This window comes from Aphelocoma coerulescens, chromosome 2, assembly GCF_041296385.1.
Source record: "Aphelocoma coerulescens isolate FSJ_1873_10779 chromosome 2, UR_Acoe_1.0, whole genome shotgun sequence".
NCBI lineage: Eukaryota > Metazoa > Chordata > Aves > Passeriformes > Corvidae > Aphelocoma > Aphelocoma coerulescens.
The window spans coordinates 53,640,537-53,666,359 of NC_091015.1; the positions used below are offsets into that span (position 1 = coordinate 53,640,537).

General features: G+C 38.4%; 1 protein-coding gene across 8 annotated transcripts in view; it reads left to right on the forward strand.

Annotated features, from left to right (window-relative positions):
• The window catches only part of MYRIP (myosin VIIA and Rab interacting protein), a 208,528-nt gene that overhangs the window by 71,243 nt on the left and 111,462 nt on the right, over positions 1-25,823 (forward strand). For all 8 annotated transcript variants that reach the window (XM_069007502.1, XM_069007505.1, XM_069007504.1 and 5 more), the window contains one exon: positions 23,543-23,764. In XM_069007502.1, the coding sequence (XP_068863603.1) occupies positions 23,543-23,764 (222 nt within the window). The remainder of the gene's footprint in view (positions 1-23,542; positions 23,765-25,823) is intronic.

A 25,823-nucleotide genomic window follows, 5' to 3' on the forward strand; every position in this document is an offset into this window, starting at 1 on the left:
TGAATGTTTTTGTGATTCTTGAAAGGGAAGTACAGTCTTTCTTTCTTCTCCCTTGATAATAGTTTTTTTTTACAAAGGAGACTTACTCAAAGAAAGCTGAGTAAAATCTGAGCAATGCATCAAAACAGCTGAGCTACTGTGAGACTGTAGGAACCGATCATGTAAATTTTGCCCCTTGATTTGTTAGGGCTTGGTACAGCATTGCTCCTCATGTGAATAGAGAAGATCCAAGCTCAAGCTGGCTGTCCTGTCCTGTTGCTGGATACACTCCTTCCCAGACACAAGAATCTTGCACATTCAAAATTCAGAAAAAAAATCCACAATAGGTTGTGTCAGGCTTTGATTTAGTGTTTTTCAGACAGGTTCTCACTGGGATACAGACGAGGGTGGTGAGAGTCAGCTATTTATGCAAGACATCAAGACAGCAAGACCTGCTGGGGAGCATCTTTCCCTCCTCTTCTAGTGCTCTGTGTCAGGAGCTGAGTGGGGAGTCTGTGTCTCAGTGGGTTTCTTATGCTTTTTCTGACTGGACTGGGGACCTTCACTTGCCTAAAGGACATCTGAAGAGCTTCAGAGTGGGATTTGGTTCTCTTCTTCTTCTTACTTTGATATTCATGTTTTCAGACATAGTGCTTCATTGCAAAGGGGCAGGGTGGAAGGGCATGATAAGAAATCTCTTGTACTTGCCACAGCCTGGAAATGTAGGTTTGGGAAATGCTTTCTGTGCTTGTGGGACAGTAGGTGGAGCTGTTTGTTACACACTTGAAACCTGCTCCTTCAAAAAATTAGAAACTCAAAAATGTCATTGAGAAACAGTTTTCATTTGCACTGATGGAGTGATGTATTTAGCACTACTTTGGTCACCTTATGGATCTGAGATGCTAGTTCTTTAAAGATCTATCAATTTAGATAGAAGAGTAAACAGGTGTTTTAAAAATAATGCAGCTTCTTGAATGCTGTTTTATCTGTCGAGTCTTTATTTTGCTATTAATGTAATTTTCCATATTGATCAAACGGAGCAGCTCTGTCCTGCTGTGCTGCACTTGGCTCTTCCAGTTTTGTCTTTATGTAAGATATCACCTACATTTGCAATTAAAATGCCTATATATATAATATGATTCATTTTATATTGGTCATGTCACAGTGTTAGAGTTGATAATTTACTTTTTTTTTTTCTTTTTTGCTTTACCATTATAAAAGATTTTTTAAACATAGCCCTTTGGAGGACCAACATTCTTCTCTATACCTCCATTTTGCAAAAGTGATATAAGTTAATTTTTCCTACACTGAACAATGAGAGATCCAAGTATCAGCAGAGTGACCTTTGATTAGTTTCGTTTGCGTACAGGGGCTCAGTTTGATTTACATGAGATGGAAGAGCTTAGCCTCAGAAAGGACGGGCCTGTTTGTATTTTATCCTTGCTTTTCAGTTCTTTGTCTGAATGAGGATCAGGTAGATCCAAAGAAAGAATCCTTTTGCAGAGGGTGGTCTGGGAGTTTTCTTTGAGAACTGTCATCGCTTGCAAAGGTCCCTGGCTCCTTCCCTCTTTGATGAGCTGCTGTGCTACCTGCTGTTGGAGGTGTTCTACAAGAGCTTTCTCAAGCCCTTTGGGTGGTGAAATCAAAATGTTTGGCTTAAGGGAAGCTGATGCTGTAACTGAATTTACATTGATAAATTTATGTTGCCTGTTTGCAAGTTTAAAGAGCAAAGTTACTGAACTAAGCCTCAGAATCCATAGTAGTAATAGATATTCTTCTTTTTTTTTGCTAATGAAAGCCAATAAAATGGTAATTGCAGTTTCTTTTGCCAATCTGTACTTAATAATAACCTTTGATAAAAATGAACTTCTTTCATATAATAGCCTTATTTCCAGTGTTGGCAGGTGAGAAAATTAAAGGAAGCATATAATTTAATTTTCTGCAGCAGGTAATGTAGCAGAACATTATGGTACGCAATCAAGAGCACAAGCAAAGTATTACTTGCAGTTTTTATTTTCTTGGTGTTGTACTGGACATCAGTTAATAAGGTTTATTGGTGAAATAATCACATTTACTGGAGAAATAATAAAAAATAAACAGCAGTATGTAATTTGCAGAACCCCTGGGTTCTCTTGCTTAGTTAACTGTATACTCAGTAAAACTATTCTTGGCAACCAGAGGGATCTGCTTTTATAGTATTACATAACAACCAGCTGAAGTCAGGAATCTGAACTTAAAAAAATAATAGCAGCAACAGCAGCTCAGCATCTCATTTTAAACCTAAATTACCTAATGACTTCTAAAGCGAATTACTCAGTAATGAAAAAACAGCAGTGCATCATTCGTTGCTGCTTTTATTCATCTTACCATCAGCTCTGGAAGACTTCAGGATGTTCCATGAATACAGGATTGTATCTTATTCCAGTCATTTGAAAGCTCCTGTGTAGGTGATGGTGTCTTTCTGTAAGTCAGTGATAGTAGATTACTCATTTCTGAAATACTTTTGGCATTTTCTTGGAATGTGATTATTTTCATAAAAGCAGGAGTTCCTGCAGGCATATCCCCTTTGATTTTGAAAATCTGAGCAAAACATTTGGCCGCAATTTTGGCTGTTTATGATGAAAACAAATTGAGGTGCTTTACGGAGAAAGCTTTGGAAAATGTGGTTAGAACCAAACCAATTGCATCGTGTTTGCTGAATTTGCAGAAAAGCTGAAATGAAGCTTTGGAGGTGTAAATTATCCCATTTGTATCAATTCAGATGGCAATAAGGATGCCCTTAGTGTTAACTATTTTTCTGGTCATCAAAATGTTTAGGGTAAGAGAAGTAACAGTCTTATTACTAGGATTTGACAGGAAGATGACGTTTCTTTGTGGAATGACTATCAACTCAGTTTTGATTACCTCCTTTGGTTTTCTGTAACATGGGTGATGGAACTTGCCAGTGAATTAGTACAACTAAATTGCTTTTTAAGGATGGGGGAGTAATTAAAAAAAAACAAAACAAAACCAACAGCAAAGCAAATAACCAGAATTTTGAGCAGAGATATCAAGAGGAAGCTTTCTGGAGAGTTTTTTAGTGTGCTGTCAGAGGAGGAGGATGAAAAAGGAGCCCTGCAGGAAGATAAGGTCAGTTAATAACTGCATAAGAAATTTTTTGCATTGGCTTTTTTTTTAATAGTGGGAGAGTTTAGAAGAGTTTTCACATCAGTCTCTCACTGTGTGAGGGCTGCCTTAATTGGAAGTGTCAAGAGTAAGTTTTAGACTAAATCAGTAAAGAGAAATTAGTCTCCAGAACCAGATGGCAATTGCTCACAGGTTCTACAGGAACTCAAAAATTAAGTGTTTGAACTGTGGCATGAAAATTGTCTCCTAAATTGTTCTTGATACCAGGAAAATTAATGGATTTGACATGTGATGCTGGTTTCTAAAAGGGGATGCAGGAGTGGGCAAGCTGCACACAAGGAAGACTGACTTCTATACTCAAAGAATAATGAAGTTGGTAAAGAAAATAGTCGTACTCAAACCAGGAATACTGTGGAGGAATCCACCTGATTTTGGAGGCAAAGTCACTCCATGCAAATCGAGCAGAGGGCCTTGAAGGATCTGACAGATGTGAATTATGGTGATCAAGTTGCTATACTGCACTTGGATTTAGAAGGTTTTCAGAGAGTTCACTCAATGGAAGCTCTTGAGGAAAGGAAGCTGTTGAGCAATAAGAGGGAATGTATTTAATGGATTGAATACTGATTTTTAAAGATCAGGCCAGGCAGAAAAATAGGGTTAAATCATCACTTTTCTTAGTATTAGATTATTACTGGATTTCCTTTAAAAACTGTGTGAGAATAAATAATGAAACTGGCAGATTTGCTGAGAAAAGTTGCACAGAGACTTCTGTTTCTTAGTGATAGGGCAGCAAAACAGCATGTGAGACTGTTGAAAAGTTCAGGTTTTTTATCCACATACATGTACATATCTGTACAAGCACACTGATGTTTCCATAGGTGATATGTTTTCTTAATTTTAAGAAAAGCAACAAACATACCTACCAACCTTAAGGCCCTTGTAATATAAATGTTTTGGTAGGGAGAACTCAATCCATCACAGAAAAAATGTTAATGATCATCTTAATGTGCACTATTTGAAAAATTTGCGCCCCGTTTGTGATTCATGTTGTTGTTACATTTGGGAAGGTAATTTCAGCCATTTGGGAAGACTATTAAAGCATTTTTATTTTGCTTCTTTATTCAAATGTTGATAGCTGTTTTTGCTTACTAAAGGTGGGAAAGATCTGTGACTGAGTCACAGATGTGTAGAAAATTATTTATTTAGACCTACACAGAGCCAGAAAATGACACTACTGTAGCTTAAAGTAAGTTCTTGAAATAGTTTCAATTGTTATATTTTCTCCTATAGAAGCGTAAATGGGCATGCAAAAAATATATCTCTTATGTTTGAGGAAGAGAAAATTTTCTTAGGCATGCCTGAATAATCTGAATAAAAGAATATGTGATGAGATAGTTCATGGTTCAGAAGATAACCATTTCTCGCAAAAGTTGTTGATGTGATTTGGAGGTCAGCTGATTTTCTACAGGCTGCAGTGTTTCATGTATGTTTTGGTTATTCTGAGGAGTATTTGCATGCCATTGTTTTGTTAACATAATAAAAAATATTTTTAGCTATTTATTATATTAGACCTTAATCAATAGGATGAGAAATTATAATAGAGTTGGAATCGTCTTACCTTATGTTTAAATTAAAGTATGTTTTCAATTTTTAATGCCATTATCTCTAGCAACAAAGAAGAAATTAAGATGCATCCATTATGTATATCTCCTATAGCACTTTTCACTTGCAGGTGTGATGGTGCCCTCCAGAGAAGTTGGGTAAATGTTGCCATCTCTGTTTAGCAAATGAAAAAAGAACGAAACCAGTGTTCTGGAGGATTGTATTGTTTAGGAATTGTGTCCAATTTCAATTAATCCATTAGTGTTTGTTTAAATATTTAAAAAAACAGTAGCCATGACATCTATAGTTTATATCATACTCCATGTGTCAGAGTTAAATTTCTAGTCTTGAACCTTTTTGCTATTTTCTCTGCCTAACTCCATAGTATTAATTGTTTCAATTTCCAAAAACATTTGGGGAAAAAAAAGTCTCATTAAAAAAAAGAATTTGAAGAAAAGGTCATGATGTTATCAGGAGGTTAGAAATAAAGAAGTGTTATAGATTAGAAACTGCAACTAAATTAATAAGTAGGAGCAAACTGTGAATTTTCAGCTCTAGTTAGAGGCATGTGGGGCTTCATATTAAAGGGCTTCTATTCATTAGCTTATTAAACAATAATTTAGAAATTAATGGCAAGGTGTTCAGAAGCAACAGAAGGATTTCAGTTAGGTGAAGTCAAAGGTGTCTGCAAGGATGTAGGATGTAATGGTTTATTTCAAGCTCTGACTGGACTGGGGGTTTTTTTGTTTTAATTTTTTTCCCTCTTTTTTTCTGCTTTTTGCCCTTTTGACTAATGCTGGTCAATGCCACCTGGATAGAGGGACCTAGCCAGGTGTGCTGTACTGAGTTTGAAAACTCATGGGAAATAGGTAGGAAGATGCCTCATCAAAAACTGTGCCTATGCAAGGTAGGCACTGGAGGATGTAAAGATTGTGATGAAATGTAGTGCTCTCTTAATTCCACTGTCAGTCTGAAGGTGCCTTCTTGCCTGAAATAGTCATTGCTTCTGATAGGGATAGGAGCTAATAGATAATAATGAGAGCTTTCATTAGCAGCTTTCTGGTTAAAAGAAACATGAGAGTTTGCCTTACAGAAGGGCCAAGAGAGGATACAATGAAGGTACAGGAGATACTACATGGTATAGAATTAAATGTTCTTGTAGTTCCTTTTGATAACACTTGTACCATCATCAACTTTACTCTACATAAATCCAATTATTTTTGCATGGTTAGGCCAGGGAATTAATTTTTCAAATAATACTGAAGTTCAGATTTAACATGGTTTTTTGAAGAAGCAGACAAGCAACAAAAATTCATGTTATGAGTCCTTGATACAACAGCAACTTGCACTCTTTGAAGAATAAGACTATTCCTACAGACAGGAGCAGGGAGGGAAAAGACCCCAAACTTTCGTTGTTCCAAAAACTCCTGCCCATCCCAAGTGTTACATGGACCATAGTCCATCATGGAATTTACTTTCCAAGCCTAAAGTCTGTCACTTCACAACTGTTAGTCACTAAACTGAAATATGGAGGGGAGGGGAAAAAGGAGGAACAGTACAAAGAATAGGCAGGGGAGGTGCTCTGATCAAAGTGGGGGAGGTGTGTGTAAGCTTCAAAGTCTGTTACAGACAGCCCAGGATGCAGCCTTGATAAACTATTGTAATGCTGATTGCAGATTTTGATTATGTGCGCTTCAAAAGAAAAAAAAAAACGGGTGAAATTTAATTCTGAGATTTATTTTTTAAGTGAAGGCTGCATGAAAAAGCTGTTGAGATAAGTTGCTAGCTGTTGTTTAAACAATTCACTGGAAATGCTTTAAATACTCAATTCTAAGTTTAAAAGTTTAAATGTCTCCCAGGCTTGATGTGTGTGAAAATCCAAATTCGGAGAGCAGAAGGAGGAAAATGATAATGCTACAGAATAATAGCAGCAAGAGCAGAGTGTACAGCAAGAATACTTTCTGTATGTCACCTGCTTTACACACATGGGTTTGGGCTGGCATGGAAAAAGCATGGTTCATGCAGGAGCATTTTGATTTTTTTATATATGTATGCACAGTAAATTTCTATGCTAGGGTACCTGATATCTTTGCAATATGCCAATGAATTCCTTGGTCTCTGGCAGACAATTAACAATACCAGGTGCTCCAGAGTCAATATAAAGGAATGCGCTCAGTGCTCTAATGCTCAGGAGACTGAGTGAAAGCCTTAAGGGAGGCAGATGATTTTTAATTAACTCAGGTTGAGAATTTTGCTGGAAAAGATCACCAGGAGAAAATTAAATTAATATATTGGAGAATCTGAAACTAGTATTTTTCTAAAAAAAAGCGAGATAGATTTTTGCTTCTACTTAAGCAAAATGTGGGATAATCAGGTTTAAAATTCATATTGGTGAAAAAAGTAACGGACACAGTATTTATTTAGCAGTATTTGAGTAAATAAGCATTTTGCTTATGAATGGTGAAATTTATTTCCAGAGGGCAGTACTGTAATGACACTTCCATAGTTCCTTTTCCTTTAGCAACATTTGGAAACGTGAAATGAAGTGGGAATTGTTACTGCATGGTTAGGCCTAGTATTAGATGAGGTAAATGTTACTGGCCACACTTCTCTGAAATGTTACCAACGCTCTCTGAAATGCATCAGTTGCCAGGACTTCCTTTCTGGATGTGCCAGCACAAAGCCTCTCATGAGAACAGGTGTGCGTGGTTATTGCTTGCACCGATTGTGGGATGAATTGGTGCGTTAGCAGAAGGTAGAAAAACAGGAGGAGCAGAGGTGAAGGGTGAAGTTGTTTCTTTGTGCAGTGTTACAGCATATGTACTGTTAGCTGATGACCTGCAAACACACAGGCTGTTGAAGGGAATGAGTAAAAGAAACCACAAAACAAATGTTAAGAATAAATTATTGGTGTTCTGGGAAGGCTATCCTAAGTAAAATGTTGAATCCTATACAGTGTATTTTAATATAAGCACATGTCCAAGCTTAAGAAAGATCTCCCTGTGGGGAAGAGGATTATTTTTACTGACTTGGAGGCAACTTAGATTGAGTTACTGAATTATATAATTGCCCTTAAGGATCCACTTTCAGTGGCTTGATTAAATAGTACATATCAGGATAATTGGCACTGGGAAGTCAGAGACATCTTAGAAATACCCAGCCTGCTAATTAAAATCAATGCCATTGCTCTTACCATTTTTTGTTCCTTCCAAGTGGCAGATTCTGTTATGCATGCTGTATCTGATGTAGTGTGTAATATTAAGATACTGAAGTAGGTGAATTTTGTGTCACTCATATTAGGTCACATACATTCATACCAAAGTGTTGTAGGTTAGGCTGAATGGCTTTTGTTATGCTCTTACCTTATTGAAAGGGCAAAGCCCCTGTCAATCTCAGATGTGAGAATCAGGGTCCTAATTAAATTTAGATGCCATGTTTTTATTTTTATTAGGTTGTTTTGGGGTTGGGGCTTTTTTTAGTAGTGTTAACCAGGAAGGCAAAATGAGTCACTTGTGGTTTATTGAATAGAAAATTAGATCTCCTTGGATAAAATACTTGCATGCTCTCGAAGAGTTTGGTTGGGGTTTTGGTTGTTATAATTGCATGAACACAAATGTAACAGGCATATAATACATATTTTAAAATGTTTCTCCAATTTATGTAGCTCACTTTTTTCTTACTGCATCTCTGTTTCTTTGATCTTTTACAAACTTGCCTTTATGTTCTCTTGATTAAATAATAAATCTGGGATGTTCTACCCTCTTGTAAACAAATATCTTACTGTTAAGGGTTTTGAAGAAGTTGGAGTCATTGATGACTTTTGAGAAGATTATTGGAGAAACTTCTCAGCTACACAGAGTAGAGGCAATTTATATAGTTTACTTCAGCACAGCATTTTCTTTTACTTGGATATTTGTAGTATAACTTCAAGATAGAAGAAAAAAGTGCAAATATTCTGGTATAGTGTGCTGAATATAACCCATTTTGATGGAGTTTGACAAAAGCTGATATTGTACTAATTAGCAATAGAGAGTAAAAACTCTATTTCATCAAGGCTTTTGGATTTTTAAATTTTGAGATATGCAAAGAGAGAAGAGAGGAAGAAATTTAAGGGACTTGATTTTCAAGAAAGGCTAAGCCTTCACTGAAAAACAAGCTCCAGTAAAACACCTGTCATTCTACATCCCATAACTTAGGAACCAAATATCTGATCTTTAACATCCTACTCGAGTTATATGCAGTACGTGAAAGATGTGATCTAATATTCACCAGTACCTGTACAGACAGACTGAAGACATTCAGAATGCAATTTTGAAAAATCTGTCCTGAGCACAGAGTGCAGATGACCAAATCTAATAATGACATTGGGTCTTTTTATTGCTTTGCGTTGCTTGGTTTGTGCTCTGGGGTTTAGCTGAGCAGTGTACAGCCAAAAATCTCTGAAACTGCTGGTAGCTTTAATAGCATCCCTATAATTATTTATTTATTGAGTGTTATTTGAGCTTAGTCTGTTCATTTTCTAGCTATTGAGTGTAACTGATGTTGATCTGTCCCATGTGAGCCTTAACTGGTATTTTTGCAAAGTTAGAGATTCAGTTTTTTAAGTGTGCTGGGGAGCTTAAATATATTTGTAGAGTGGTTTAAGTACTTCTTGGGCACAGATTGTGGTGGCACTGTTCAGAAATGAACTGAGCTGCATTCAAGGGAATCTTTATAACTTCAGTGTTTCTTGCAAGGAGGAAATACTTCAGATGCTACAGCTTTCTCTATAATTGATTATGTGTGTTAGAGCCTGTGCATGCTTTGCCTGTATAGCAGAAAGAGAAATGCTTTGCTTTAATTCCTTACTGATTTCAAATAATGTTTTTTATAAATCAGCTGCTCTTCTCAAGTCTCTGTCTGGTTTTTGAAATAAGGCTTTGCTTTGATTTATAAACTATTGATTGTATTCAGAGCTTTTGTTTTATCTGCTTTTGTAGTTACACAGATATAATCATCATACTGAATTCCTCTAAAGCTTTGCTTTTTTTTTTTTTCTCAAGGGGAGAGTCCTTGATTATAAGTGTTGGTGCATTCCAATTTGTGTTTCAGAGCTCTCAAAAATGTTATGTATAATTCGCCTTCTGCTTTAGGAATGAATCTGTGCAACTGTTTTTCTCAGTAAAAATAAGCATCTGTCAATCAAGATTTTTAGAAGATTTTTGTGTTTTCCTGTAAGTTATAAAATACTGCCTTTTTAATGTCTGACTTGCACATAGTGCCACAGTAACTGCAATTTGCACCCTTAGCCTACAATGGTGGTTTGAAACAACCTTGAAATGTTCAGGAGCATACTAAAGAATTGTGTAAAAAATGTACATAGCCTTGTTTGTAAAGAAAACCGTCATCTTGCTATCTCAGTATTTGCTTGTGTTTTTCCTCTTTTGACTGAGCATAAGTGGCTGCTAAACTTCCAACAACTAGCTCCTGATTACGTGCTTCTTCCACCCCTGCTTGTGGGGAGAACTACTTGACTTTTGGTTCTTGCGGTCCACCTTTTGACCCTCTATGACATATTTTCTGAATTTAACTCGCACCTTTTCCAGGATGTTTGTACTTTAGACAGAAAATACATAACAGTGTAAAAGCTGTAAGAAGTGTGGCATAGGATAGAAGTGAGCAAACAAACAGAAAATGAATGGTGATTGCTTTGCTTTCTTTGGAACGGAAAGGGATGGGAAGGCAGCTCCACAGTTAGGGAATATTTATAGAAAACATAGGTATGCCTTTTCTAAGCAGTAAAATCTTGGTTAAAAATGAATTTTAGAACTGTTTTGAAGGAGATTTCCACTTGCATTTCTCTTACCCTCCAAGCATCAAGTTGGTCACTCCTTAGTCTTTTCACGTATTTGCAATTAAATGTGTAGAACTAAACCGAACATTTAATTTCTTAAAAAGAAATATTTCTTTTCTCAACATTAGAATTTTTAATTGTTAATTGTATAAATGTATAATTTTTAATTATATTGTTATGGTTCCCACTGGAGGATATTCTTCCACTTGAAATTTAATTAAATGCATTTTGATATTTGTTATAAGTCAACCAATATTTCAGTTACAGAGATAGTCCCTTGCGATGACTTAATCGTGCAAGTTTTGAAGTCCTGAATTTATGGATATGCCAATGATTTTATATTCTAGTTATTTTGAAATATTAGGGTTTCATGATCACTCTTCTTTTTTTCCTCAAGAATAAATATTTGGTTTTGAGAACTAGTTGTTACTTTAAAAGCAGTAATTCTCCTTTTGATGTATTTAATTTTAAATCACTTACAGTCACACATCAGAAGCAGATTTAGTCTGTAATTCAGGTGGTGGTGCATCAATGCAAAAGAGAGCTTTAGGAGAGGACTATCTGCTGACAGTTCTCTGCTCACAGACTGTCACTCCTGCTGCTCAGCCCAGAAGGTAAATCCAAGCTACGTGTATCTATGAGGAGGGCAGCTTGGTAGCGCTTTGGTTTCATTCGAAAGCATGGTAAGGGAAGGAGGAAGTAATCAAAGCACAGATATCTGCTAGGCAGCAGCAAAGTCTGAGAAAATGTGTTTGTGTTTTCGTGAGAGAATCCCTAGGTTACTCTGTACCGATTTTCTACTGCTGAATAAAAACTGACCATCCTCTGGTAGCATTTCAGGCCATAGCTACAAAGGTGTAGCTTTTGTCTCCTTGTTCCATTACCCTGTCCGTCTTCTTGGACCACAGCTGATGAAATTCCTGGAGCGACACCACCATGAACCAATGCAGTGCTATGGAGAATTAAATCAGTTATGTTCGAAGGTATTTCAAACTAACTGGTGCAAATTACAGTCCTATTGGGAATGCTTTATAAAGCTACATTTTAAGTATACCAATCCAGAATATGTCTCGAAATGAAGTGGGTGTATGATACACTGAACTTCTAATGTTTCTTCAAGGGAAATTTTCAAAAGCCCATGCACAAGTCTTGTGGCCCAGCAATTTCTTTTAAAAGAGGAAGAATTCCTAATCAGAAGTTACAGCTTTGGAGCAAGCCTACTCCTCCTCCCTTGTCACACTATGGTTTACAGGCTGGTTTTGGTGTGCGAGCTAGATTCCTTTTGTAAGTAACTAAGTCAATATTTCTGAACCAGTGAATCACACAGGCAGACAGGTTCAGACTCTGTGCAGTGTGGGAATGCTTGGTGCAGGGAATCACACTGTCTTCCCTGAAGCAAAGCCACAGAACTACATGCTGTGGAGGTGTGTAGGCCTTCAGCATTGTCTAGTTCAGGCTACTGATCTGCTCTTGGTGCAAGCAGATCTCACAAATTCAGACACAGCCACAGGGTCTGCGCCAAGTATGCAAACCAAGTCTGGGGTTTGACTGTGCCACAAACTCCCCACAGGGGAGATGTCTTCCATCTGCTGCTTTTGAAGAGAGAAAAGGCTCAAGGGAGAGAAGAGAAGCATCAGATATCTGAATGATACTATCCACAGAAGAACTGAATAATAGTATTTGAAACTCTTTTATTATGAAAAAGTCAGAACAAAGTGACATTTTTAAAATTCAAAACACATTATTTTAAAAATGGGGAAGAACTATTCTGTCTTTTCCAAATGTGCACCACCTAATCATCTTTCTGAATTCTAATTGTGAATTAGGTGAATTTCCATTTTTAAAAAGCTTTTGTGTTATTTTGGTTGTTTTGACATTCACCAAAAACATCCCACCGAAGTATGTTTGCTGTACTTCATATTGATAGATAGCTGATTGGGAAGATCAGAGAACACAGGCTGAGAAGAGGAATGAAAATGGCAGCTTTATGAAGTTCTCCTTTGTCCATTCCTCTCTGGGACAGTTCACTGACCTTAGCTTTCTGTGTCCAGGGTGAGGCATACTGTTGAGGGCTAAGGAAGATTAACTGGAATTCATATAGCTGTAGGAGCATCTGCATGAGAGGGCTTTAATTTATCTCTAGTTCCTTAATATGCTGTTTGTCTGGTAACCTGTCTGTCTTTTCTCATCTCTAGCTGAATTGCCTTGTCAAGGACAATCCATAGTACTGCGTTTCCATGGGGATGGGTATGGAGAGTACTAGGTGGGTGAGAATCCTGGTCTTCATTTGCAAGGGATATTGAATAATGCAATTTATCTGTAAGTGTATACATGCTCACACACATATGCAGAGTAAAACTAAATAGCAGCACCTCTAGTCAAAGCTAAAGAATGAAGATGGTTATTTTCTAAAAAAATTCTGAATTATTTGGGGTTTTTGTTTTTCATGGTTGCTTACTGATTTCCTTTCAATCCATTACTGTAGATTCATTTGTATGTTAAAATATCAGTATGTTACTAAATTTGCAGAAACATTCCCGTAATGAAAAGTTTCTGGATTAAGTTAAGAACATCAGCTGTAAGAGAGCCAAAGTATTACAAAAATGTTAACTGAAGATCATGTCTTTGTTAAATACAGGTGTTTCTATAGGAGTAGTATATGCCAGTATTTTTTTAAAGGACTACCCCAAATATGTGTGTTGGAGTGAGGAGGTGGAGGTGCTGTCGATATTTCTTGCCCCCTTGCAAACATTTGTCTGGTTTGTAAGAAAAAATATGATGCTGCTTTCAGAAGGTATTAATATTGTTGATATGAAGCACACCAGGGTAAGACATCACATTACATATAAAGTACATTCTGTGAAAATAGATTCTTTTGTCTGCCAAAATACTTTTCTTGTGTACGATATGGGTGTGTGGTAATTTTAAGCTTCTAAGCTTAAAATTTTGTTTGTTTGTCTTTAAAACAAATGAAACCTACATGGAAATTACAAACAATTTCTATTGTTAAGAAAATAGTTGTTTATATGCTTAAATCTGCAAAAATAATGAGCTGCTGTTTTTTGCCACATGGCAACTCTTTGGAATTGCAGGGCTTCAGTCTTAAAGCTACTTGAATTGCAGTCCATGTGGAATATCAAAGAACAATACTAATTATATGTTAGGAGCATGGGCAGTATGAAGAGGAGTTGGACTAGGGAAGTGGACTTTAGGAGCTATATACATGCAGACTTACTGAAAATACAATGTTGAGTGCTACAGTTGCAAGGAATTCACACTGAAAGCAAGTTAATGGGAACATCATGGTGTGATTCTGAGATTTCACAGGAGTCTCACCTGAAACAAGCCCGTGGATGGCCTAGAGCATTTGTTAATGCCTTCTGCTCTCTTCTTTTGGCACTTTAGGGTTCTTATGGTTGTTGCAGGAAGTGGCAAAATACTCAGTGGACATTGGTGTGGGAGGGTACGTGCTGATTTGTCTGAGCTGCATTCCCCATGGAAGGTTGTGGAGGACATGGCTTTCCCAACGTTCCTGTCCCACCTGGGTTCTGGAGTGGCAGTGGTCGGGATGGCCAAATTTCAAAGCCGGTTTCATTGGGCAGAAGGCCTTTGAGTACACAGCATTACTCATCCTGTCTGTACACAGACCAGGATGAACATCTTTGGGCTGCTCTTTCTAACAACACACTCTCAGTCGTCTGGCACTGACTTGTCAGGCTGTGAGACCCAGTTCTGTAGTGAGCTCTACCGCTTGTTCTGCTGCCTGCTCTTGTTTATTCTGCTGCCTGATCTGTGGGGAAGGGTGAAATAACAACAGTGATGCTGGAACAAATCTTTGTAGGCCTGTATTGCTAGAAGTCCAGCCAGGAAGAGGGAAGAATGTTGCATAGTGAATACCTCAGGGATTTTCAGAGCCACTGTCTCAGCTACTGTGCTGCTGTACACTAGCCAGGCTATGAATTGTGCTTTATAAGGTCAAGCCAGATGGCACTGTGAAAGGAGCACTGAGAGAACTGTTTAATGTAGTAGGAGTGTTTCTATTATTAAACAAAATTTTTCAAGTTAATATGGACATAAAATTTGAATTCCAAAAAAAGGTGGCCTCACAGATGCCACCATTGATGCAAAGAATGTATTGCATGTAACTGTGATGGAAGAGTACGTACATTTAAAAAAATATTCTCACTAAGAGTTTTTTGGTTTTTTTGAATTGAAAAATGTTTTATTCTAAAGAATGCTTGTCTGTATTTATCATTCTCTAGGGATGAACCTGTACTAAAAGTCAGGATCTGATAGGAGAAAGGTTCCAAATTCTCCAAGGAGAGGTACCAGATGGGCAGTGAGAAATAAACTTCAGGGAGAGCAAAATGACAGTTATCAAGAGGAGATGAGATAAAGGGGAATGTAGCAAATATTCATGTAACCAAAAATCACTTTCAAATGTGGGAAAGGAAAAAACAGGGAAGCCATATAAGAAAGCTGGTAAAGCTAATGATGTTTTGCTAGGTTGTTAGGAAGTTTGATAGGGTAGTACAACATAAAGTATTACCTGTTTGTAATCTAAGTGGAAAGGGCTCCAAAATGCTATTGTAAATAATAACTAAAGCTTACCATTTTGTAGTCACATTTCAGGGCTGTGGCATATACAGGTGAAATTATAAAAGAATCACTTAGACTGTAGTGGTTAGTGGTTTAATATGGACATAATAGGGAAAAAAGGGGGAAAGTTTCTGGCTTATCATCAGCTGCAGTTGATGTCCAGTATGGATACACACCTTTTGATTATTCTCAGTCAGACTCAGGATTTAACCAGAAGGTCCTGTAGGATTTAATCTGCAGCAGAAATGCTTGTCCCTGATCCTGACACATTATTTCACCTCAGACCACCCAACCTTACTGCAGACTGAGCTGTAACTGAGATAGCAGAGCAGATGAGATAGAAGAGTGAGGGGTAAAAACTATGTCAAAACCCAGCTTTTCTTTCATATGTCTCGTGGCAGTAAAAGAATGGGAGGGCAAAGGAGTCTGTACTCACAGCACTGTCTTGAAAAAGATCATTTCATCTTTCATGTGGAGATTTCCAGTATCTGCAGAGCTCCCCAGAATATCTGCTCTATAATTCAAAACCAGCTTCACTCTTGCTGCTCCACTTGCCTGCAGAAGATTTCAAAGCCTATCAGTTAAATGTGGTGCACAGCCTGTGCTCCTGTGATATCCAACATGACAAAAGAAAATGGGGTTAAATAACAATGTCCCTTGACAGTTTGTGGGTTTACAAAATGACAAAGAATTTAAAATAATACCAGTATACTATTTATTTAATTTATCTACACTCTGATATGTCAGTCAGTTCCAGCTGATGATAGACACTGACTGACAGTGCTTGTGCCAGCAAAAGAAAAGGAAACTTCCCCTATTAGCCATTAGCACAGTGTCTATAGAGTCATACAGCAGCAGTCACTCACTTTATGAAGCAACTTCACCTTGGCACGAAATTGTTAACAGATTAGGATAGAATCTGGTATGACAAAATAGGTACTGGCCTGGGGCAAGTGCACCACAATTTGTCTTGGTGCTGACTGGATCTCTCCCTCTAGCAAATGCAGTGCCTGATCTGTGTTTTTTGACAAGGGTAATTGTTGAGTATGTTGGCACTTTACTGATTCTATCAGCAGTTTAATTGGTTCAACTGTGGTTAGCACAAAACTTTCACAGGTTAATCTTCACAACATTTATTTTATGGCATTTAATAAGAAATATGAAGGTGTCAGTGCAATTTTTTTCCCATTGTAAGGAGTTTTTGCATATCTTAAAAAAAAAAAGTCAAAACCAAAAAACAAACAAAAACAAACCAAAAAAACATCAACAGTGTTTCCACTGTGATGGATTTTTTAATTTTTAGAAAGAAGTTGTCCCCAGATCAGAGCATAGCATATATGCAGCATCATCACTGTTTGCTCCCACTTTTGAAGAGAGAAGGAAAGAAAAATATAAAAATTGAGTTTTGATAGGAATACACATTAATATTATAGAAATTTAATTTTATAGAAATTAAAAGCTGAAGAGAAAAAAAAACTCAAGAGATGCTAGTAAGATCTTAAGTAAAAGGACACAACTGCAGTTGGAATAATTAGACTGTGAAATATTAATCTTCCTGATTTTTGTACAAGTGACTTACTCATAACTATTTATGTTTCTTAGCACTCAACTCCCCCTTTCTCCCCCTGAAGACTTTGTGTTTTGCTTTTTTGCTTTAGGATGTTTTTGATGTTACTTCCCCCCCGCCCCACCCCATTTATGGTACACTCCCTGATGTCTAATCCTCCCAAAAATGTCAGCTACTGCTGCTGGACTGATATCATTCTGAACAGATTAAAGTGATATGTGTTCCTCAAAGGCTCCCCAAATGCAAGTGGTGTGTTTGCATGTGTGCTAAGCACGGCTTTTTGATAGTACCAGCAATGTGTAGAACACTGTTTCCTGTGCTGAGTGTTAAATATAGCACAAGGAACAATTGTGATAGTGTTGGTAAGAACTTAGGAAAAAAAGCCTTGATTATCAGATAATGAATTAACTTGGCATTTGCTATAAAGGGACATGGTACTATCCTGTGCTCCACTTTTTCAGAGAATAACTAGGGTTTCACTAGGGGAAATTTAGCAAAGACATTACAAAAACAAAACTGCTGGTGATGTAGCACTGGAAGTCTGGAAGTTGTGTTAGATGCCCATTTTGATGGAGAAGAATAAACTACTTTAGAACAAGAGGCAGCAAAAAGAAAATAGCACTGAACCCTTAGAAGGTAAATAGTGATGGAGGCATATGCCTGCTGGTTCTTATTGTGTACTGCAGGTGGAAAATGTGTGTGGCCCTGTCAGCATAGAGCTTCACCTCTATTTGCACCATGCTACACTTTGAGACACAAGAAACGTGGAAGGGATAAGACACTGAGCAGTTTTCCCTGGCAATTTTGCCTAGTTCTCTCAGATCCCTGCCCAGGAGTCAGGCTTATAAAACTTCCAGTGGGTGCCTTTCCTAAATTTAGCAGTAGTTTACTAACCTGGTTGGTCTGTTTCTGAAGGTTTGGGAGGTTGGGTGAGGTAGAGAGGAAGTAAGGGCTGAGATGAGAACCACTCCTAGTTATCACAATATAGGACCTTGAACATCAAATTGAAAACATGTGAGTGGGAGAGAACTTTCAGTCCCATTCAGCCTGTGACTCCCTCTCATTGTTCTCTAGTAGTCAAGGAGTAAAAGACTGTCATGTTCTCCACAGATTACAAGATCTTTACCCCAACTCCAGCATCTAGTGCACATCTGGCAGGTTTAAGGAGAGTGGAGATGAGAATACTGTGTACACTTTACCCACTTAATATGAAAAGCCCTTTGTTCTCCAGCATTGCAGCTTAGAGGGTATTGGTAAAACTTGTATTTTTAGGTGATCTTTGTAGCCCAAGGAAACTCCTAGCCCAATAAAGCAAATTCGGATTGACTGTGGGAGTGGAAAAACATGAGGTGCAGTGGTAAAAATGGTCTCTCTGAAAGGCTGGAGATGGGTACATCAGAATTTGTTCATCTGCTCCCCAGAAAATGCAGAAATCCAGATTCTGTGCTAAACAAAATGCCTCATTAGCATGTTATGTGTAGGTGAGTATTGAGGATGCCTGAACAGAAAAGTGTCTGAAGGCATTCTCTTCTGTGGAGGGAAACAGCATTTTAACAGTTGTCAAACTAAGATTGAAACCAGTTTTAAGACAAATCAATGATCTTCATGGACTGCTCTGAGTCCACTCTGGGAAGTGAGATAGTGCAGAGAAGAGACACAACCAGTTACCCAGCTGAGCAGAACACTGTTCTCCTCAGAAAAGCACTTCGCAGTGTGTGCTGTGTGTTCATTGGTCTTTGAAGTAAAAAAAGCTCTAAGGCCAATGGATAAAACATAGCTTATTCTATGATATAACTATAATTTGAATTAAGAGGACAGGAAATAGGAGCCCTCATCTGTAGTACTGAAGGAGAAAGTTTCTGCCTGTCTTTGATAACTTGTAGTCAAAGCACTGCCTCTCTGTTCAGCAGGAGGGAGTGAGGTGAAGGAAATGGGATTATATTGTAACTCCTAGGAACATTGTCCTTCCATTTTCCTCTTTTCCTGTGCAGGCAACTAGAATAGATTTAACCTCTACTCTACTGGGGAAGATAAAAGGTGTTTAAACAGCAGGAAAAATTGTATTTGTCCATCACTTAAGAAAGCAACAGAGCAAATGGGAACCAGTCCAGCTGGACTTTGCCTTTAAACTGCCCGGTTCAAACTCCTGAAATGGGGACTGGTGTGAGACAAGAGTAAGATGGTACAGCCCAATAACTGGGCTCAGAGAAGCCCTTAGAGAAGGCACAGAGCTGCATTTTGGGGAGCCTGACTGACAGACTTGCTTATACAGACTCTGTCTCAGAGCTCAAGCCAGCTATCAGGTTTTCACCAGGGACTGTTCTCTTTGTTATATGAAAAGCAGGTGGGGTTTTTTTTAGCTTTATGTTGTAATACAATTGCCTGCCTTATGGACTCCTTTCCATTGCTGCACCCTGTGAAGAGGTTTGGAGTGTGATCACCCTAAACTTATACATTTAGCAATGACTTTTTAAAGCTGTTTCTCAAACTCAGCATAGGCTTCCTTTCAGTGTTGTCTTATTCTGGCAAGTTGTCAACATGTATAGTACTGTTGATTTTGCAGTTTGACGTTAAAGCTCTGCCTGGCTGAGTCCTTGCATATTTAATCACAGTAATGCCTCTTGGTGGGAAGCGTACCGAAAAAAAGGTAACTTTTAGAAAGGCTTTTCTCAAAAAAGCTTGTATTTCTGTTTTCAGGAGGTGAAATATACCAATTGTTTTAAAGAAATTTATTAGAGGAGAAGGCATTGTTCAAGTAAACATTGAAGAATTATGTTTAAACCTTCCAGAAAATAAGAAGAAACAAACCATACCAATGAAAGCTATTTAATTTATATTTTAAGAAGTCACAAAAATGTAGTGGGTGATGAGGGGAAGACAACTATTCATCCTCAGAATATAATAGCAAAACCTACATCCAAAACAGTGTGATGGAAAGTGTTCCTAATCTGACTGTTTGTGGGAATTACATGCCAGGAGTCTATCACCCAAAACATTGACTGAAATTAATTACATATTTTTAAATGCAAACTGTGTAAATTAATTGATAAAAGCTTCTAGAACAATCTAATACACATCTGTGTATTTTTGAACTTATTTGGAACTTGGAACTCATAGTTAAATAAAATGTTCTTTGACAGAATTGGTTTTGGTGATAGACATGCTGGGTACCTATTGAGTATTTTTTGCTTCTTTTGTACTTGTAAGCAATCGGTGAAATGCAACCACTTGAGAAAGAAAATGAAACCCAATCTGAGATTCATTCACACAGCAAGAGTTCTCTTCTCCACAGGTGCTTATTACTATGTTACACATAACCATAACAGCTGAGCCCCATCAGTTGCGACTTGTGATGTGAATAAATCCTGTCATTCCTGCTTCCCACTGTTATGTGCTTACCCCAACAGGGACGTTTTTTGTGCAGTCATATTTTGTTGCTTGTTTTATTTGCACACATATTCTAGGTATACATCTCTGAATACATTATGTTCCCTCCTTGGAGAAGTAAGCCCACATGAGGGCACGTTCAGAGAGCGAGAGGCATTCCCTCTCTATTCTCTGTCCCATCCCCCTCACCTATGTTCTGTTGGGGGAAACAGTGTTGCATGGGGAGGAAGGGGCAATGTTTGCGATGTCTGAGTGCTTCAACCTGCTTCTTAGGAATAGCTCCTGCACAGGTGGCTGTCATCCTTTTGGAAGCGAGTTTCACTTCATGAGACAATCAGTTGTTGTTGGCTGCTCCCCTTTCCTTAGAACATTCTTCTTGCCATTTAAACATCCTGAAGGTAAAGCCTGAGGCTTTCAAACTTGGGATGCCTTGAGGTTCAGCTTGTACCTCCTGATTTTCAGTGCCACAAACTTTCTCAGTGTATCAAGATTGAAGCCCACATCATCCCACTCACAGTGATCATCCAGTGATCACCCATCTGGAGTTATGTGCAAGTAAGGTTTTCTCAGTATTGCTGACAGTAAACCAGTGCCTGCTTTTCACTTCAAGTATTTTTCCTCAAACCAGGCAGGTTGAATTGCCCACCAGAGTTAGGCAGCACTTTGCTTCTATATGAAACCCATGTTTTGCTTCCAAGGAAAGAGTTTGGAGAGGAGCCTTTTGGCTTCAAATGACAAGTCCAGTTGACAGTCCCTTTTGCCATTTGACTCCTTATAGAATACCCTTTGGCAGGCAGTGCCTGAGAACCTTAATTTGTTACAGCTGTCAGAGACATGTGCATTGCTTTCTTTTCTGTTCTGCCTGGTTTCCTGTGGAAATGAGGCTTTTTCTGTCACGCTCTCTCTCTCCCAGCCTGTCCAACCCTATCCTATTTACTTTTTTAATCCATTGGCCAATTTTAATCCTGTTTAGCACTGAGGCAGATGCCTTAATGATATTGAGTTCTACCACTATGATGAATACTGGCAGCCAGATAGAGGAGAGAGATATAATTAATGCCTGTTCTGATGAAAAGATTTCAGTGTGTGCTCAGCTTTTTCTAGGTATCAGGCTTTATTAGCTCTGTTGTGAACAGAACTGCCTGGTTTTACATTGTAAGCATTATTGTAGCCCTCTAATTGGTGGCTTTGCTTCTCTGGTTTATCTTGATATCATGCATCAGAGCCCTAATGAGGGTTCAAAATGCCACTGAGCATGACAAGGTTGAGTGTGTGGGCTGATACTACCAAGCATCTATGTTACTAATCCTGGGAGATAATAGAACTCCATAAGGGCAAAAATCTCTTCTTTCGTCACTCCCCTGGACCCCGATTCCTTAGCAATTCTCAATTAATGGGAAGGCCAGCATCTGCTGCCTGGGGTCCCTATCCTGAGGCAAAGATTGCAGCATCTTGGCCTGCCAAACACTTTTCTACGCCAAAAATCCTCCTTGAATCATACAGCCCTCACCTTCACCAGCTTTTGTTCTGGGACCTGGAGTTCCTGCCTGACCTTCTGTGCAGAAATAGTGCTGTGTCTCGCCCCAGTGCTGCAGATCAGCATGCCTCCTGTGGATGGAGGAGTGACGTGGAGACAGTTCACTTCCTCTCTTGTTCCACGAGGAAGATTGTCCACGTAGAACCAAGGTGGGAGGGAGTAATGGAGATGAGGGCAAGCTAATCTAGCCATCCCATTGAATCTGTGGGATAGTTCCATTTACCTGAGGAAGCCAGTTTGACTTGCATAATTCAGACGTTTGTCTCTTACATGATAATCTCTTACCTTTCTCCTCTTGCACATTCTGTAAAAATGTGGCAAAACAAGCATGTTCTGCCATCTGGACGAAAAAAAAATCCTAAAGAAAGATTATTTACTTGAAAGTCCAAAGAGTATCAGCTTCAACACCTAGTCTAATTTAGTCAAACCCTTGTATAGGGTGTGCGCAGCAGAAACACACATCATTTTCAAATTTTAAATTTATAAAAGTCATATATCAGGAATATGCTTAAATATGATGTATGTGTGAGTTCAAAAATTATATGGTTTAGATCACTGCTTTACTTGTCTTTTAGACTTGAGGTTTAGAATTGACCTGTCAGATTTTCATAAAACAGGCTGGTTTTATTTTGAGTTATGAATCTGAGGAAAAAGTGGCAAATAAGTTAATGTATAGCCTAGTAATGTGATTCTTTTTAAAATTCCAGACTTGGCTTATAATGATGTTCATAGATGATCTTGGTTGAGTTCCTGAATAAGTATGCAATAAGTGTATTCTTTTTTCCTGTAGCAAGATATTTAAACATGAATTTAAGAGGAAGTCAGCATGTCATGATTAAGTCCTCTTGCAGTTTAGTCTATTTTGTGGTACCTCTAAATTTTGTTTAGACTTTTGTGTTACTCTAGTCTTATAAGTTGTTTTTATCAGTAATTGGAAATAGTAAGGTACTCACCACTAATTCTGTGAAATAGAATGAATACAAGTATGTATATGCTGTGTTAAAAGCTTTGATTTCACTTGTTTATTTTACTTGTTTTTCATTGATTCTAATTTTTTCTTCTCATAGGGTATGTCCTAGTTGTACATGTCAGAAAATGTGCAATGAGTTTGCAGACTTGTCTGCCTTTACAACTCTTCCTTCTGCATGCTTTTTTATTGCTACTGTCGTGGAATATATTGCCTCATTTGTAAATATCAGAAGCATTGTAAAATGGGAGATAGCAATTGACTTAATACTGCACATACACAATTTATTTCAATTTTTTTAATAAATGAGCTCTTCTGCTAGAATACTTAGGAATAGAAGAAACATTATGCAGAGTGCCTGAAAAAACTTTCACAGTTGGCAGTTGTCTTAATATTGGTCCTAACTAGTAAAGCACCCAAATCTCTCTGAAATGAAGGATGTCATTAACATCACTTGACAATTTGGAGCTATTATGATTAATATGACCCCATGGGTCAGATCTAAGCAAACTTTTTGTTTTCAAAACTATTGGTCGGAAGGATTTTTTTATTACTGTACACCAAGCTTTTTGACTTGCATAAACTGGTTTTTGATTTGTAAAGGGTTCTGAGAACAGCCCTGAATATTCACATGGCATCTATGGCCTGGCACATCTGGAGTGCCTGGAGCAGCAGCCTGGCTTTCCTTGGGGTTGTCTCTCTAGAACCAAGTAAATTTTGCTCTGATTTGTGACTCAGGGAGAGTTTAAGTGGGTTGGCCATGGGTGACTTACGGGAACATGGGAGTTTTTGCTTCCCAATTCTAAATTTAGAATATGCATTTCTCATATTCATTTCACATCTGAAAACGTTATTTATAGAGTATAACATGAATATGTGAAAAGAGAAGAAGGATTTGCCATTGAAATTTTGTTTATATTTTTGTTCTTTCCCTTTTCATTCCAGTGAAATGAAGCAGAAGTTGGATGAAGAGGGCAACAAGTGCAGCATCCTTTCCAAGCAGCAGAAGTTCAACGAGCACTGCTGCATTCGCTGCTGTTCCCCTTTCACATTTCTTATCAACAGCAAGCGACAGTGCCAAGAATGCAAGTACAACATCTGCAAGAGCTGCAGCACTTATCAGAAGAAGGAGAAAGCTTGGATTTGCAGTGTCTGTCAGCAAGCAAGGTAAAGGCTTTTGTTCAACAACCCGTGCAAAGCAGCTGTGGCCTGACCTGAGCTTTTCCTTGCATTTGTCAGTAGTTAATTCTGGTGGGATAGGACATGAAGTACCTGTTTATGTAGGGGTTGATTTGTTCCTGACGTGCCTGGTTTTTGTAGAGGTTAATTTGTTCCAAGAGCATTTGGTTACCTGTTGCATTTCCCAGGCTTGTTTAGCTGGATTGATGTAACAGCAGGCAGTAATTGAGCATGGCTTGTGCAGGACTGGGATGTCCTGAAACTCCTGGGTTACTAATGGAACCTGAGCACAGATGGTGGTAAGGCAGTTAATAGTTTGGCAGCTAATGCCACAGATGGGTCGGGAATGGAAGGAAGAATATTTGTGAGTAGATCATCCAGCTGTGACTGTGTTTTAGAATGCTTTTCTAAATGTCAGCTTATTGGTGGGGATGCCTTGAGCTTACTTTGGCAAGTACCCAAAGAAAATAGCAGTGGAACCTGTTATAATTCATAACATCTGTTAAGAATATGCTGCTGGGCCTCTATTTGCAGAGGGTATCAGGGATTCACTATTTCACCCTTCTGAGGGTAGCTGAGCCCCAACAATTAAAGATAGCACCAGAAAAACAAAGCAAAGCACTTAATAGTAGCAGAGGGGCTGTTCCTTGGATGGTGACTGATAGTCCCTGTCTCCAAGTTCCAAAAGCAGCCATAGCTGTGGTGACAGTAGTCCTGATCAAGACCCTTTAACTCAGACGAGAAGGGTGAATGAAGTAACTCATTTCCTTATGGTTTAGTTTTGCCCACTGGTGACTAAATCAGCTGAGCATATGTGACAAAGATGGGTGTTTCTTTTTCATCTTTCTCTTTGGTGGAGAGTGCAGGATGAAGACAAGAGACAAGTCCCTTTGCAATGCTGTATGATACTCCTGTGCTCACCAAAGCCTTCCTATTCCCTCTTGTTTCCCACTAACACCCACTTGAAATGTAAGCTCTACTATAGTATCTGTGAATAAAGTGTGTGTCCTTTGACACAGGTCCTTAAAATCATAGGGATCCCAGATGGACGATGCTGTATTTCCAAACATCAGTCTTTGAAGGTGGTTGTGTTCTTTGGGGCACCTGATCCTTCTCCACTTTTTACCTGGGAAAACCTACAGAAACCCCCTTTTCCCTGGTGAGGAGGCAGATGAATGACAGGAGTACCTTTTCCAGCAACACAGAGCTGTGGAGCCAGTGCTTGTTTCTAACTTAGTCATTCAACCATTTCATATTGCACCTCTTTTTTCCATTTAACCTGAGTTCACCCACACGGGCAGCAGCACGGCAGCCAGGTTTGTGGATGCTGATGAACTGCATGTAAAATACCTTTTGCTGACTCCACAGAAAATGCCTCAGAAGAATTTAATTTCAGAAGAAAAATCTATAGCTATATTACAAAAATGCTATTTCTGACCCTTGAAGTCAGGGCTTTTCCCACAATCCTGTGCAGCCCTCAGAGTCACCCACCTGTAACTCAGTTATAAACATTTTCTTTATTTATGAGACCTGAGACATAGCTTGAGTTATTTTTCAGTGAATAAATTAACTAACACTGCTACTAATCATTTTATGTTCCAGTTTATTGGTCTGTACTACTTACAAATCCCTGTAGGTAGATCAGGGGCTAGTATTCCTTAGGAAGGGCTGGTGTATTTTGATCTGGTGGGGACTTGTGTTCTGAGGGGTGGTGGGGTGGTATGATTTTTTGGGTTTTAATTCTCAGTATTTCTTCTGGGAAAAAACACAGGGGAAAACACAACAGTCTGTTGTGAGTTCCTGTTGTCTTCTCAGTGATTTAATTCCTCAGGTGGACTGTGTCCTCCTGCCCCTCCCCAGCTCCTCTCCTTGTGTCTTTTTTTTTTCCTTTGATAAGGCAACACAGGTAGTGGAGGTGTTTCTGGGTTTAGCTGTTACTTGCCTGCACATCTTACTGCACAACAGATAGTGAGCTCTAGTGGGCTAGAAATATCTGAAGACTGTGTTCTACCTGTTTGTGCTCATCAGCTCCCCACTACAGCAGTAC